Genomic DNA, 15,780 nt, shown 5'->3' with positions numbered 1-15,780 from the left:
AGGGGAATAATTTTACCTGACTTCCAGTCCTCCGTGACCCTACCTTCTTCTCAGGTCGATCTGCACATCTTCCACATCTATTCTAGTACTGTCTCTCCCCCATGCTTCAGCATTTCACCACACACTTCATCATTTCCTGGGGCTTGCCCCATTTTGTCTTTCTTCATTGCCTCCACAACTTCCATCCTACTGATTTCTTTCTCTCTTCTCACAACCCTTGTTCTCCCAGCCATTTCACAGCCACGTATACTGGTATTATATTAATTCTGTAAGTTCAACAGTTCCTTAAAATGTTCTCTTTATCTGCTCACTTTTTCTCCCTTCTCAACTTTTCCTCCCGGACTAACTTCTTTGATACTCTGTCTAACTCTCTTTACCTCTTTGCAAAATATTTTCTTACATTCCCTCCACTTTATACTCAAATTCCTTCCAAATTCCTCATCCACTCTCTTCTTACTCTCTCTTAGTAATCTTTTCACCTCTCTCATTCCCTTTGCCTCTAACTCTCTTTTCTGTTTCTCAAGTTCTTCCACGCCCCTGTTTCTCAACGACTCACTATATGCTTTCTTCATTTGTGCCACAGCCTGTCTCACCTCTTCATTCCACCATACTGTTCCTTGCACCCCCTTTCGCCTTCTTCACCCTACACACCATCTCACATGGTGCTCAGATTTCTTCTGTGAATATCTTACACACACCTTCCATTTCCCCTGTTTGCTCTAATCCATATTTACTCAGTCACTCTTCCACTTCTTTCCTATATTCTGCCTTTTTTCCATTAGCTTGTAACCTTTCCACCCTCCTTGTATGAACTACTTCCTTCTGTCCTTCCCTTCTTTTCCTCCACTTCATTTGACTCTTGCTTCTCACCACCACCGTGAGGTAGTTAGAAAGTCCACTTCCCTAACCTCTATATGCTCTTCATCTATTTCATACCCTCCCATCCACACACACACATAATCAATCATTGTCTTCCGTTCATTCAGTTCACCACCCACCCTTCTCATCACTCGCCACTTATACCTGTGGATCATGTTATGCCTGAAGAGGGTATTGGCTATCACCAACCCCCTCCCGGCATAAATGTCCACTAGAACACTGCCATTTTCATCCATCTCTGCAGGCACACCCCACTCACCAACAAGTACATCCACCTTCAGATTCCCTACTCTTCCATTCATAGCTCCAATCAAAAACACTTTCTCATTGCTTTCAGACTTTTCCATGCATGCTTCCACATTTGTCCAGACCTCTTAGTTCACACTGCTTGTACGATCTTGAGTTGGTGCATACACAGACACACAATGCCCCACATTTGTAGTCCAACTTTCAATCTTACCCACACAATCCTTGAGCCAACTGATCCATAAACTCATATATTCTCCTTCCATCTCTTTACACAACAATACACACTCCTTCTTTTGTCCTCTCATTCTCACCCACTCCTGTGCATATACCCCATCCATACTCCCATTCCCTCACACTCTCACCTCACCATTTAGTTTCAGTTAATCCACATACATTCATTTTTGCACTCTCAAACACCTGGACAATCTCTCTCTCTCTCTCTCTCTCTCTCTCTCTCTCTCTCTCTCTCTCTCACCTCATCATTTGCACCCCTTACATTCCATGTCGTAATCTGTACCATGTCCTTTGTTCGGTCCTTGGTCGTCACCTGTTGGTCAATCCTGGTCTGAGGTTTCTTGTTCGTATTTTTAGTTAGTTGTTTTCCAGGGAGGGGCACTAACCCTCCGCCAACCCACTTGTTTTCACGTAGGGAACACGTGTCAGTTGGTTATAAGGTTACTACCCAACGTTGTAAAAGATTTCCTGGTTGACAGGAAATCATTTGACTTGCCACTCCATGTAGAGCTACCTTAAAACAGAGTACTGCTACGCTAAGTGTGTGGATGATGGGCACCTCAACCTACCACCCAATTAGTCACTCTGATTCCAACTCTTTCCTTATTGTTTTAATATGTGAAAAATTTATATTCATCGATCTATATACAAAAGCAATATAAAGCCGGTTGAACAAAAAATACAGGTACAGATCAATTTATGATCGTTTGCACTGACCTCACACACCACAAGTTAGGCACATTCAGCATCCTTGATTTCGGTCGGCTGTTTCGTCTTCCCATGTTTTCAGTTTTGAAAATTATGCTTTTTAGATAAGTAACATGTATTACATTCACTTCAGCATTTCCCAGATGCAACATTAATCTGTTTGAAATCTATGTGATAGGCATTTCAAAATAAATATGCAGTGGGACTTGTACTGCATGTTATCTGATGAATGCTATCTCATCACTTGTTTAATGTATTTTAGTAACTTTTCTGCAGTATTTGCCTAAGTAAATCATGTCTAGAAAACTGGTATGATAAGTAATGGTTACATTATTGCAATATTAATGTCCAGTTCACAAATGATTGCCATGGAAGGGATTCTAGAAAGTATGCAACTGTGTGAGCCAGGAGAAGGTGACCAACTACAACTGAGTTATCAAGTGAGCATTGGCAACTTTCGTGAGTTTGTGGCCAAGGCAATTGGATATAGCCTTCATTTTTCCTCTCTATACTATACAAAATATCCATCCTATGTTGACTAAAATTATCTGGAAATAGCACGAATAAACTAAAACTAAACAAATTCATCATGCATTTACTCTCAGACTGTGACAGTAGGGTTACAAGTAGGCTCTGTGGTGCAGCAGTGTGGCCAATTTAGCAACCATTGCAAAATAAAGAGAGAAACTTGTACTTTACACAGCAAAAATCACCCAGTATATTACCATTATGTCGGGTATCGAACCGGGGACTTCCAGGTGAGAGCCAGGCAGCAATTCACAATGCTACAACAGGGTAAGAGTTCATTCATTGTCAAAATCTTTAACCAATGTCTCTCTGCCCCCACTGCGGGCAAGAAGAGGCTGAGGTAACCCTCTGGCACGCGAGCATTCAGATGCTCTTAATCTATCCCAAGCACTTACGGTAAGTCAGAATGAAGAGTGCTTGGGATAGATTAAAAACATCTACTTGCTAGTGTACCAGGGGGTTATCTCAGCCTGTTCATGCCCACAGTGGGGGTGGAGGAATATTGGTTACAAGATTGTGACAATGTGTGATAACTTTTACCTTGTCATAGTGTAGTGGATTGCTGCCTGGTTCTCACCTGAAAGTCCCGGGTTCGATTCCCTGCATAATGGTAATGTATCGGATCATTGCAAAATACTTCAAATGTACATCATTGTTTTGAAAATGGCAATATACATCTACTCAAGCAAAATTTTTGTTTACTTCACCATAATTAGAGAACTACTATGGTCAGAAATTTCCCAGTTAACGGGAAACGACGGCTATTACAAATGGGAAGCTCTTGTCAAAGCCTTAACCCATTGCATCTGGCATATATTCCCTCCAACCTTTCCTTCAGCTGGGCATTCCTGAGAAAATCGTCTATTTTATTACCTTCATCTCAGCTAGTACGATATCAAAAATAAAAAAACAAGTGTAAAAATACTCACGAATCCTTTGACTTCAAGCTGATTGCCCCAGATGGTCCATGAAGTGTGTGTAGGGAGAGTGAGTGAATGGGGAAACAGGGTGATTTTTGCTTTTTTGCCCGTGTCTGTATGCACGGCAGAGGTGCGATGACACAACCATGGATTAGACTAGTCCTGTACAATAATAGCACATCCAGAAGACTGCAGTCAACCACAAACACTATTTACATGTATATTTTCCAAAAGTGGGGCGTGATTGCTGCCGGGAGTCCGGTAACCATAGCAATGACCATGAGGCATGCTGCCTGCTCACCTCACCACCGTCCCACCACCATCGCCTTACAGACAGACAGACAGACAGACAGACAGACAGACACACACACACACACACACACACACACACACACACAGATGTATGTTTGGCTAGCACTGTCACTTGATTCTACCACCACTGTGCCACTAGAACTCTGAGTATTACAAGAACTACTACATATACTACTATTATTACTACTTCTGCTACAACTACCAATACTAACAACTACTACTACTACAACTTCCACTACTACAACTACTACTATTGCTACCACTACCACAACTACTACCACTACCATTAAAACTACTACCACCACTACTATAACTACTATCACTACTTCTACAATTACTACTACTACATAAAACCTAAAAAAAAAATATTGTGAACAAAATAGTTATTCACGTACTGTCCATAATTGAAAATATTTACCACTATGACAGATTTTCTTTCATGCGATTTGTACTTTATTATCATAAAAAATGTGTACACAAACAAAAACTTTCAATAAAAAAAAGACCCTGACTTCATCATGAAACAAACTTTCTTTTTCTAGTATTCACATAAATATACACAGAGCAGTAAAACCATTTTTTTCTAATTACCCCAAAACCAGCATGTGTACTAACCCATTGCATCTGGGTAACATGTGTACTTGACAACCCAGGGACGTCCATGTGGCACGTATATATGATCTAGTGTTTCACAGCATCGTCTGAATATTCTGTGGGTTATTTTCACCACATACAGCCACTGGCAACACTCCTGCATGGATCTGAGTCATGCTTCAGTTACCTGCATATCTCTATAATGGATAGACCTACGCAAAAAGCTTTTCCTATGTCCGGATCTTCAGCTGAGTGCCTGTAGCCACTGACTTCAACACAGAAGAAGTCCAAAGGCCAGAAGAGAAAAGGCCATTAGTGACAGTATGATAGGCAGAGAATTCGAGGTGAATTATTGCCAATTGTGAGTGGAGAAAGTGACTTTTCCTCTGAGGAAAATGACCGCCATGTTGAGTGTCGATATTTATATATTGCATGAAGAGGGTGGATCATGTGAGTCCTCCACTGTGAGCCCATCATTTTCCCCTGTATGTTCATCTGCTATCTCTGATGATTGAAATGGTTCAAAACGTAGTGACGATCCTGGAGATGGGGATATTGGTACGGATGAGGAGATGGAAGAGGAGGTAGGGAGTGGAGAAGGGAGGAGATGAAGGAGGGAGGAAGGAGGGAGTGTGGTGCGGAGTCTCGCACCACCACCGTGTTTATTTACGTGAATAATGGAAGCAGAAAGTTTGTTTCATGATGAAATCAGTACCTAATATTTTATTGAAAGTTTTTGTGTGTGTATGTTTGCTGTGATGAAAAATTACGAAACACAGGGAAAAAATTCTGTTTTAGTGGAAAATATAGTGGAGTGGAGTAAAGGAGGAAGTGGAGGAAGGGAGGGATGAGGAAATGCAGTGCAGTTTCTTACACAACCGCTGTGTCTATTTATGTGAATAATAGAAGAAAGTTTGTTTCATGATGAAATCAGTGCCTTATTTTCTACTAAAAGTTTTGGGTGTATAATTTAGTTATGATGGAAAAGCACAAATCACAGGAAAACAAATTCTGTTAGAATGGAAAATATAGTTGAGTGGAGAAAGGGAGGAGGGAGGGAGGAGAAAATGCAGTGAGGCAAGTTTCACACTACCACTGTGTCTATTTATGTAAAAAATGGAAGCAGAATGTTGGTTTCATGAAATCAGTGCCTGATTTTTTATAGAAAAATTTTGTGTATGTATATTTATTATGATGAAAAAGTACAAATCACAGGAAAAAATTCTGTTATAGTGGAAAATATTTTCATTTATGGACGGTACATGAACAGCTATTTTGTTCACGATATCTCCATGTGTGTGTGTGTGTATGTGTATAAGGCAGTCGTGTAGAACGGTGGTGAGGCGAGCAGGTACCTGAGCCAGCCTGCCTCAAGGTCATTGCTATGGTTACTGGACTCGCAGCAACAATCCTGCCACAATTTTGGAAAATATATATGGAAATAGTGTGTGCAGTGGATTGTGGTCTTCTGGAAATGCTATTATTGTGAAGGGCTAGTCTAAGCCTTAGTCGTGCCACCGTAGCCTACCTCTGCCATGCATACGAACTTGGGCAAAAAAACAACAACAAATATCTCCCCCTTTCCCCACTCACTCACTCACTCTCCCTACACACACTTCACTGATCATCTGAGGCAATCAACTTGAAGTCAAATGATTGATGAGTATTATGACAGCTAGTTTTTTATTTTTGGTTAAGTATTAGGTGAGATATGAGGGTTTAAAAATAGTCTATATTCTCAGGAATGCATGGCTGAGAGAAGGGTTGGTGGTAATATATGCCGGACACGATGGGCTTAACTAACTTATGCATATGACTCAGACTTCTACCACTCGGTTTTGAGTGAAACTCAAAGAAACAGGTAGTGCATAGTGCCAGCTGACATTGAGCACACCACCACCTCATCATATAGAGCTGCTGTGGTTGGCACAATGAATTTTCACAACATAGCAACACCGGAAGATTTCTTTGCCTTCAGGTGTAGGAGGCGGCACTTCCATGAAATGCCTACTGAGGTAGTCCCTGCACTGCACCATGTCAGGCAGTTTCTGAATATTGTGCCTCCGTTTCACAGGAGGCACTACTTGGCCATATCTCTCCAGGAGGCAGTAAATTACATCCTTCTCAAACTGTGTGAGGGATGTGCTTGTCTGTGTTACATCTTTGTAAAGAATGAAGGCATGTAGTACACAGATGTCATACATGTAAGAATGCCTTCTTGTATTACTTACAGCACCGCCTCAGACAGTCGATGGTGCCGATATGCATATAAGATTTATCGACGAGTAACATATTGACGTTATAGTCGATAAATGGGATTGAGCTTGAAGACTGGCTGCCTCATTCTTTTATCGACCTTGCCTGTGTCTACCAACCTACCTTCACGGCCCTTGGAGAGGACATTTATCTTTCACTTATCATGCCAGTGAATAGCAAGGAGTTTACCTGATTTCACGGTCCTGCACTCCCCCTTCATGAAGCCCTTGAGAAAGGATGGCCAATGTTTGCTTTTTGGATGGGCAGTGCCACACAATCCAATTTTGTGTTCTTGCAGGTACTTTGCAGGACTTGGTGCCATGTAATAATTATCTGTAAACAGGATATGGTTGCCACCCATGAGCTTCTTTACGATTGAGCCAGAGAAGCCATGGGGGTTGTCCTTCAATAACTCCACAACATTTGCTGTATACACACTATAATCTATCACAAAACCAGTCTTGCAATCAAAACAAAAAAATCCAAAACGATGTCTCTTTGATGGAATGTACTGTGTGAAAGCAAGATGCCTCCTGAACAGAACAACCAACTCGTTGATAACAACCTTCTGGATTGGCCTGAAATATAATTTTTTCCTTCATCATTTCCAGAATCTAACTAATTTTCCATAATCTATCATTCGGATGTGGGCCCATGCTGGATGAAAAATGCAGGTACCTGAGGATGTCGAGGTGTCTGTCCATTGGCATATACTTACCGAAAATTGGTGTTGAAGCAATATTATCCACTAACCAGTAATCATGAATATTTTGTTTTTTTATGTGAGGCATCAACACAGTCAGTGCAAGCCAAACATATATCTCACTAACATTCATCACTGTCCACTCCTTCATTTTCGCACTTTCACAAATGTGCGAGGATTCACCCCAAATACAGCAGTAATCCCTGAATGCACTGATTTCCTTGACAATGAAATGCATCACTGTTGTAAAAAAAAAACTATGAAAAAATCAGCTGGACTGGATGATGCATTACATGGGAATTCTGGCTTCACACCTGCAATTGTTTAATCAAACACAGGTGCATCAGGTTGAAACCCCATCCCTTTCTCCCAGGTAAATGTTCCTAACATACTTACCCTTGTTCCCTGCCTTGCCTGTTGTGCACGTGGCCTGCCCCGTGCCCTGCTCTGGCGCCTAGCAGGGCGCCGTGGTGGTGAGCCCGGTGAATATTCACTTGATGAGGCAGGTTATGTTGGTGGTGATGGTGATAATGCTGGTGACAGTGATCCTGGTGGTATGGGGATGGTGAAATCCGACGACGGGCACGTGCCTGCCGGCCATAAAGTGATGGTGGCTGTGCACCTGCACCTGCCTACCCTGATGTACTTGGCTGTGAGGATGAGGCAGGGTCGTGTTGCAAGGCAGGTAGCAAGGCAGGCCGACATGGTGAGGTAGGCCGGTGTGGTGAGGCACATGGTGAGGCAGGCCAGCATGGTGAGACACATGGTGAGGCAGGCCGGCATGACTAGGCACGTGGTGAAGCAGGTGAGGATGCACAACGAGTAACAGGTCGAGTGGGAGAGGCTAGTGTAATGGTAGGTTGAGTGGAAATTACCATGGTAGGCCTGGAATCACGCGCTGGTGCAAGGCTTAGGCCCTGTTCACTCAAGGTGTTTTTAAATCCAGCATCTATACCGCCAGGGAAACGCGGTGGTAGATGCTAGACGCCGTGTTTCCCTGACAGAAATAGTCAACCATATGAAAACCTCGAACCGCTGAACAAATGCGCAGTAGGAAGGGAAATGTCAGATCACGCATTTGGACCAGCGGTTGAGAAAAATGCGCGGTAGCATGTGTACAGTCCAATACTCTATCTTTGTCTTTGCCAATGCGAATTAGGATATGCGCGTCTGAAAACGCCTCGTGTGAATGGGGCCTTAGCCTGTGGCATTTGCTCCTCTCTCCCTTCTCCACCTCCTTCCTTTCTCCACTCCCTACCTCTTTCATCTTCACCATTGTGCAAATATCCCTCTTTCCAGGATCATCAATATTATCTGACTCATTTCCATCATCAGAGATGGAAGATGAACGAACAGAGGGAAAAGATCGCTGCACAATGAACTCACAGTCACCCTCCTCATCTGATGTGTACCCACAGTCAGTATGGTGAGGTCACTTTCCTCAGAAGAAGAGTCACTTTTCCCACTCACAATTGGCAAAAATGACAAGTTCAGTTGTCTCCCTGTCACACTATCACTAAGGCCTTTCCTTTTGGGGCCTTTAGACTTCACTGGTGTTGAACTTGACGGCTGTGAGCACTCAGTCGAGGGTCAGACACAGGGAAAATTTTTTGCATAGGTCTATCTGTGATGAAGGTACGCAGGCAACCGGCGTGATGCGTGATAGAGGGTTGCTGGTGGCTGCATGTGGTGGAAATAACCAGCTGAATGTTCAAACTATTTTTCTATCTATCTATAGCCCGACGCCCTAATCCTGCAAAGGGTGGCCGCAGACAAAACGCCTTCAAGTCCCTCTGTCACCCACCATTCGACTGCCCTACCCCCAGCTTACTCCCCTCCCTCCCTCATATACCTCTCAACTCCATCCCTCCACCTCATCCTCGCTCTTCCCCTCCCCCTCCCTCCCTTCAGTTCACCTACATACACCCTGTTAGTCAGTCTTTCATTCTCCATTCTCTCCACATGTCCAAACCACCTCAGTGTATTTCTCCTAATTTTCTCAACCACATCCACATCCATCCCACAATGGTCCTTCACTTCTTCGTCAACCTGTCCCTCCATGTCACTCCACATGTTCCTCTCAAGTAACTCTTTTCCACTGCTCTCACTCTTGACTTGTTCCCTTCTAGCAAGGTCCATGCCCTGCGTCCATATGTCAGGGTCTGGGATCACAGTACTATCATGCAGTGACTTCTTAACTTCCATACGCACCTCCCTATTTCTCATCACTGCTTTCAGTGAACTAGCAACCTTCCTTCCCTGCTGTACCGTTTCAAGCACTTCATCCCCAAAAGTTCCATCCTTACTCATCACACTCTCACAAGTACTTGAATGCACTCACATTCTCCATATCCTCACCATCCAACCTCACTGTGCATTCTGTGACTTCATTCTTCTCAAACACCATAACTTTACTCTTGTTTACATTAACTTTCAGATTCCTCTTCCTACACACTGTACCAGATTCTTTGACCAAACCTTGCAACTCCAATTCATCTTCACTCAACAATACGTATCATCAGCAAACAGCAACACCGGAATCTTCCATATCTCACCCTCATTCATTACAGCCACCCCCACATTCACTGCCCTACCTTGCACCTCCTCTACAATCTCATCCATGTATATATTAAACAGCCCTGGAGGCATCACATATCCCTGTTTCAGTCCCACATTTTGATCAAAGAACTCACTCAGCTCACCATCCACTTGCACCATAGCCCTTGCTCCTTCGTACATACTCTTCACAGCACTCACTAACTTCCCCTGCACTCCATATATTCTTAATACCAACCACATACCTTGCCTGTCTATTCTGTCATAAGCTTTCTTCAAGTCCATGAAGGCAGCATGCATTTTCTTTCCCTTCTCTAGATACTTCTCCACTAAACATCGTAGAACAAATATCTGATCTACACACCCTTTTCCCTTCCTAAATCTCCCTTGTTCTTCTTCTGTCAATGAGTATTCTACCATATATTTTTCCAGTCACACTAGGAAGGCAAATACCCCAGTGGTTTCCTCATACTTATCTCTCCCCTTTTCCTTTGTATAAAGGAACAATTATATCTGATTTCCAGTCCTCTGGAACCCTTCCCTCTTCCCAGGCCAATCTATACAACTTCCATATCCACTCCACAACAATCTCACCCCCATCCTTCACCATTTCACCACACACTATCAGTTCCTGGGGACTTTCCCATCTTCATCTTCTTCATTGCTTCCAGTACTTCCACCCTAATGATCTCTTCCTCCCTCCTTTCATCTCTTCTTCTCCCAGCCATTCCCAGTCACTTATACTCACACTGCTCTCACTCTCTACATTCAACAAATCCTCAAAGTGCTCCTTCCATCTCCTCAATTTCTCTGTCTTCTCCACCAACAATCTATTATTCCCATCTTTCATTTCCCTACTATTTCCCCTTTCACACTGCCTTACTTTCTCTACCTCCTTCCAAAACAATTTCTTACTCTCCCTCCATTTCACACTCAGATTCCTCCTAAACTCTTCATCCACATTCTTCTTACTCTCCTTCACCAATCTCTTCACCTCCCTTCTCCTGCTCACATATACCTCTCTCTTCTCTCTCTCATCCTCTCCCCTACCTCTACTCACTAGCCATTCACTATATGCCTTCTTCTTTTGTTCCACAGCTCCTTGCACCTCATCATTCCACCATGCTGTCCCTTGCACACCCCTGCATCTCCTCACTCCACAAACCACCTGACATGCTGCACCTATCTCTTCCATGAATATGTTTCATACATCTTCCACCCCTTCCATCTGCTCTAACTCATACCTTCCCAATCTTTCTTCCACTATGCTCTTATACTCTGCCATTTTCTCACTATCTTGCAACTTCTCCACTCTTCTCACAGGAGCTGTTTCCTCCTGTCTTCCCCTGCATCTCTTCAAACAATGGCACGAATTATTAGATCATGCATATATGTCACCCAGGTGGCCCTGGGTCGACATGTATAAATGACACCCGGAAGCGATGAGTTAATGAATTGCTAGTTTGTTGAACAAGGCATAACAAGCTTCATGTGCCACTTTTGATAATCAACAAGGAGAGTATGTTTTCACCCCTGTTTGTTTGTTTGTTTTTTTGTCAGCAGGATTACTCAAAAACTAAAAGAGATATTAGAATCAAATTTGGTGGGTAGATAGTCCATGTCCCAGGGAACAATCGTGTACCTTTTGGGATTGATCTGGATCATATTACAGATTCTGGATCTGGAAAATCTTTTTGCAAAACCCTAACCAATGATGAAGAACCCTAACCATTATGAAAAGTGGTTTGGAAATTATATTCTCCTTGTTGGAGAGATGTGCTCCACTGAGTGCACCTCCAGTTAATTCTGCATTTCTCACTCTCTTTCTTTAGCCACTGTCGGTCTATCATTGGATTTTATAATAAAAAAAGTTTTTTTTTTTTTTTTTTTTTTTTTTTTTTTTATAGACAGGCTTGAGTCTTTCTACCATTCACAGTAGCTACTGTTACTTTCTTTTTGGACTCAACCTAGGGATTTGGGATGAGAGATGATAGATAGTCTAATATTCCATTAAAACTGTGAACCTCCTACAAGAAACTTCATGAAACTTTATGATGTGTTAAAAACCCACTTCATGTGAGTAAGTCACCTGGGGTAAGCCACATGACACAAGTTATAACTGCTGGGGTTTGATACTGCCCTGATCAATTCCTTCAGTTAGAAAGGGATTTCCTAAATTGATGAAATCTTCTGGATGTAGCAACAGCATTTGAGTGAAATACGATATCTGATTGATAAGGTTAGGCATATAACTGAGGAGCTAGTTTGAGCTAGTTGGAGAAGAGTAAAGGGGATTTATGAAGGAAAAAGGATGTGTAGATCAGATATTTGTTCTAAGATGTTTAGTGGAGAGGTATCTAGAGAAGGAAAAGAAAGTGCATGCTGCCTTCATGGACTTGGAGAAAGGTTATTACAGAATAGATAGGCAAGGTATGTGGAAGATATTACGAATATATGGAGTAGAGGGGAAATTGTTGAGTGCTGTGAAGAGTCTGTACGAAGGAGCTATGGCAATGGTGCGAATGGATGGTGAGCTGAGTGAGTTCTTTGATCTAAATGTGGGACTGAAACAGGGATGTGTGATGTCTTCATGACAGTTTAATATATACATGGATGGGGTTCTAAAAGGGGTGCAAGGTAGGGCAGTGGATGTGGGGGTGGCTCTAATGAATGAGGATGAGATGTGGAAGATTCCAGTGTTGCTGTTTGCTGATGATACAGTGTTGTTGAGTGAAGATGAATGGGAGTTACAAGGTTTGGTGAATGAATTTGGTACAGTGTGTAGGAAAAGGAATCTGAAAGTTAATGTAAACAAGAGTAAAGTTATGGTGTTTGAGAAGAATGAAGTCACAGAATGCACAGTGTGGTTGGATGGTGAAGATATGGAGAATGTGAGTGCATTCAAGCACTTGGGTAGTGTGATGAGTAAGGATGGAACTTTGGGGGATGAAGTGCTTGAAAGGGTATGGCAGGAAAGGAAGGTTGCTGGTTCACTGAAAGCAGTGATGAGCAATAAGAAGGTGAGTATGGAAGTTAAAAAGTCACTGCATGACAGTATTGTGATCCCTACCCTGGCGTATGGAAGCGATGCATTGACCTTGCTAGAGGGGAACAAGTCAAGAGTGAGAGCAGTGGAAATGAGTTACTTGAGAGGAGCATGTGGAGTGACATGGAGGGACAGGTTGACGAATGAAGAAGTGAAGGAACGTTGTGGGGTGGATGTGGATGTGAGTGAGAAAATTAGGAGAAATACACTGAGGTGGATTGGACATGTGGAGAGAATGGAGAATGAAAGACTGACTAATAGGGTGTATATAGGTGAACTGGAGAGAGGGAGAGGGAGGGGAAGGCCGAGGATGAGGTGGAGGGATGGAGTTGAGAGGTATATGAGGGAGGGCGGAGTGAGCAAGGGGGAGGGCAAATAGTGGGTGACAGAGTGACTTGGAGGCGCTTTGTCTGCGGTCGCCCTTTGCGGGATTAGTGCGTTGGGCTATAGATAGATAGATATACGATATCTGATCCTGGTGGTATATATTGGCCCTGGGTTTTATTTTGCTGAGTTGGAATTGAAAATATAAGTTTTGTTTCTTCTCATGCGGTAATGCTTAGTGTTGTTTACAGTTCTCTTGCTGTTGAGTTTTCCTGCAATCTCTTGTTGTTTCTGATGATGCAAGATAAAGTCGGTGCTATCTGGTAAAGCTTAGCAGCGCTGTTTATAATTCGTCTAGTTTTATTCGTTTTTGTGCTACGGGCTGATGTTGCTGGTATGAATATCTGTCTAATTCGATAAATCCAGGAACTGTATGTAGTTCTTTATGGTCTTACTGTGCTATGCTGATGTTAGTTTGTGAATGTGATGAAGTAGATCAGAAGCTCCAGTCAAAGTATGAGTTCTGGTTGTGTGTTGTTGATTCTAATAAACTTTGACACTAATTCTGGTAATCCCGCTTTGTTGTTGCTGGCTTCCATTTATGGATCTGATGGAGTGAGACAGAATGCTTCATTTAAGGCTCTTCACTCTTTGTAATCGTATTAACTTGCATTTTTCTTTATATTTCTGAACACCTCTTTCAACCCATGAACTACAGGAAAATAGTGTTAGGATTATGGTGACAGGAGTGATATAGAGTAGGTTGTAGATGAGTTCTTGCAGTGCAACTGCGACTTTCGAAGTTGGCAGCTGCATACAGTAGTGCATGTGGTTAACTATGAGATGGGTGAGAACGAGGATTAGAATAATGCCTATACACACACGAGGGTTAGTAATGCAGACAGGATCAATTTTTTCAAAGTCCCAGTACTGTATTCCCTTATAGTACTATTTGCAGTTGTCGACATTCCTCCCAGATGGCCAACTGTATGACTGAGTGAACAATGACAAGGAGGGAGCAGACTTTGTTACAATGTAGTTACACTGTAGTGCCATGCTATACTGGCCTTCTATTTACAGTGAATCTACATCGTTAGCTTACACTCATTTTGTGTCATGAGTGTACAACAGATGTGAATATATTTATACTTCCATCCTAATTCTACCTCCCAGAGTACGGTATGATGATTTACTTATCCCACATCTACTCTTGTAAACATACACTATGCTAGATTATTCGTATTTTATTTTAAATTATTTAGTAAAATGACTTATTTATTTATTTCTGAGCCCCTACTTCTCATTTCCTTAGATACATTCAGTAGAAAAGATGATACGTCAGGCAATCTAGATCATTCTGATATTAATCCTGAGCATATATACAGTGCGTTTGTTCCCACATGACTATTATCAATGACCCATTTTCAGCTTACCTGATGCCCAAGCGTTGTCAGAATGGAGGGTTAATTTGATCAGTAAACAAGCAGACCCATTCTTTTATAATTACTATCGCTTTTTACATTTCACGTCATCACGACTTTGAACTCTGGAAGTAGCTCAGGTCCATCAGATGAAAACAGGTTAGCTATAGCAAGATACTGATATTATTTCCTTTCCCTCATGAACGTAAACCCAGTGGACTTCAGGCTAAAGCTGCACTTTTTCCACAGTCCCCCATCATCTTTTGGTGGGACAATGTAGCAACTAAGGGACGTTCATGCTGCCAGACTGTTCCACCATCTAACTACTCGTACATCGGTGCCACCACGTGAAGGCGTCCCTCCCCAGGACCAACTTTGTTCATAATATTACTTACTACTCCCGTGAAAATAGACAAAATAGAGCCACATCCTCCCCTGATTTATCTTATTTTCAAGCCACATCCTCCCCTGATTTATCTTATTTTCAAGTCACATCCTCCCCTGATTTATCTTAATTGCTTTTGGAACCAGAAGAACTTTTCTTTCTCATGCTTATCTCTCCAAGTACACTAGGTGAGTGTATGGCAGAGATATGCTGTCGAACCAGTATAGGACAGTAGCCTGGGACTGATCAGCATGTTGGTAGCCCTGCTCACCACAGTCGTGGTACCTGTGGCGATGCTCTTGTTTCAAAGAGCTTGATGTTCATTGGTACGCGTCCACCTCACTTTGTCACTGGATAGCGTTGAAGTTCCTGGTCCACTTTTTGCTGGTGCAAGGATTTTGTAGCTGTCCCCTTCGGCCAAAGTCTTTGACGCTCTTCTCTAAAAGCCTTCTTTTAACAAATCCGGCAGAAGCAGAGGCAAAAGAAGAAGAACGCTGGCCACTCATTGACCTGCTGGCTATAGGCCGTAGTCTTACACTGTGGGAAGGCGTTCACCTTGCCCCATCAGCATCTTTTGGTAGTCTTAAAGCACGAAAGGGAGAGCGTTCCCCGGTGAACGGGAGAGGATTACCACAGCGTAGTACTGGAATCCGCGGGGGGTCTCG

General features: G+C 42.7%; 1 protein-coding gene across 1 annotated transcript in view; it reads left to right on the top strand.

Moving 5' to 3' along the window:
• Positions 1–15,780, top strand: part of LOC145401676 (UDP-glycosyltransferase UGT5-like) — a 137,909-nt gene that overhangs the window by 39,083 nt on the left and 83,046 nt on the right. Inside the window, exon 2 of the mRNA XM_080273864.1 lies at positions 7,757–8,089. Coding sequence (XP_080129990.1) covers positions 7,757–8,089 — 333 coding nt within the window. The remainder of the gene's footprint in view (positions 1–7,756; positions 8,090–15,780) is intronic.

This window comes from Coenobita brevimanus, chromosome 56 (genome assembly GCF_032717465.1).
Source record: "Coenobita brevimanus isolate Jiangsu-jjx chromosome 56, ASM3271746v2, whole genome shotgun sequence".
NCBI lineage: Eukaryota > Metazoa > Arthropoda > Malacostraca > Decapoda > Coenobitidae > Coenobita > Coenobita brevimanus.
This window is presented reverse-complemented; position numbering and strand designations above follow the sequence as displayed.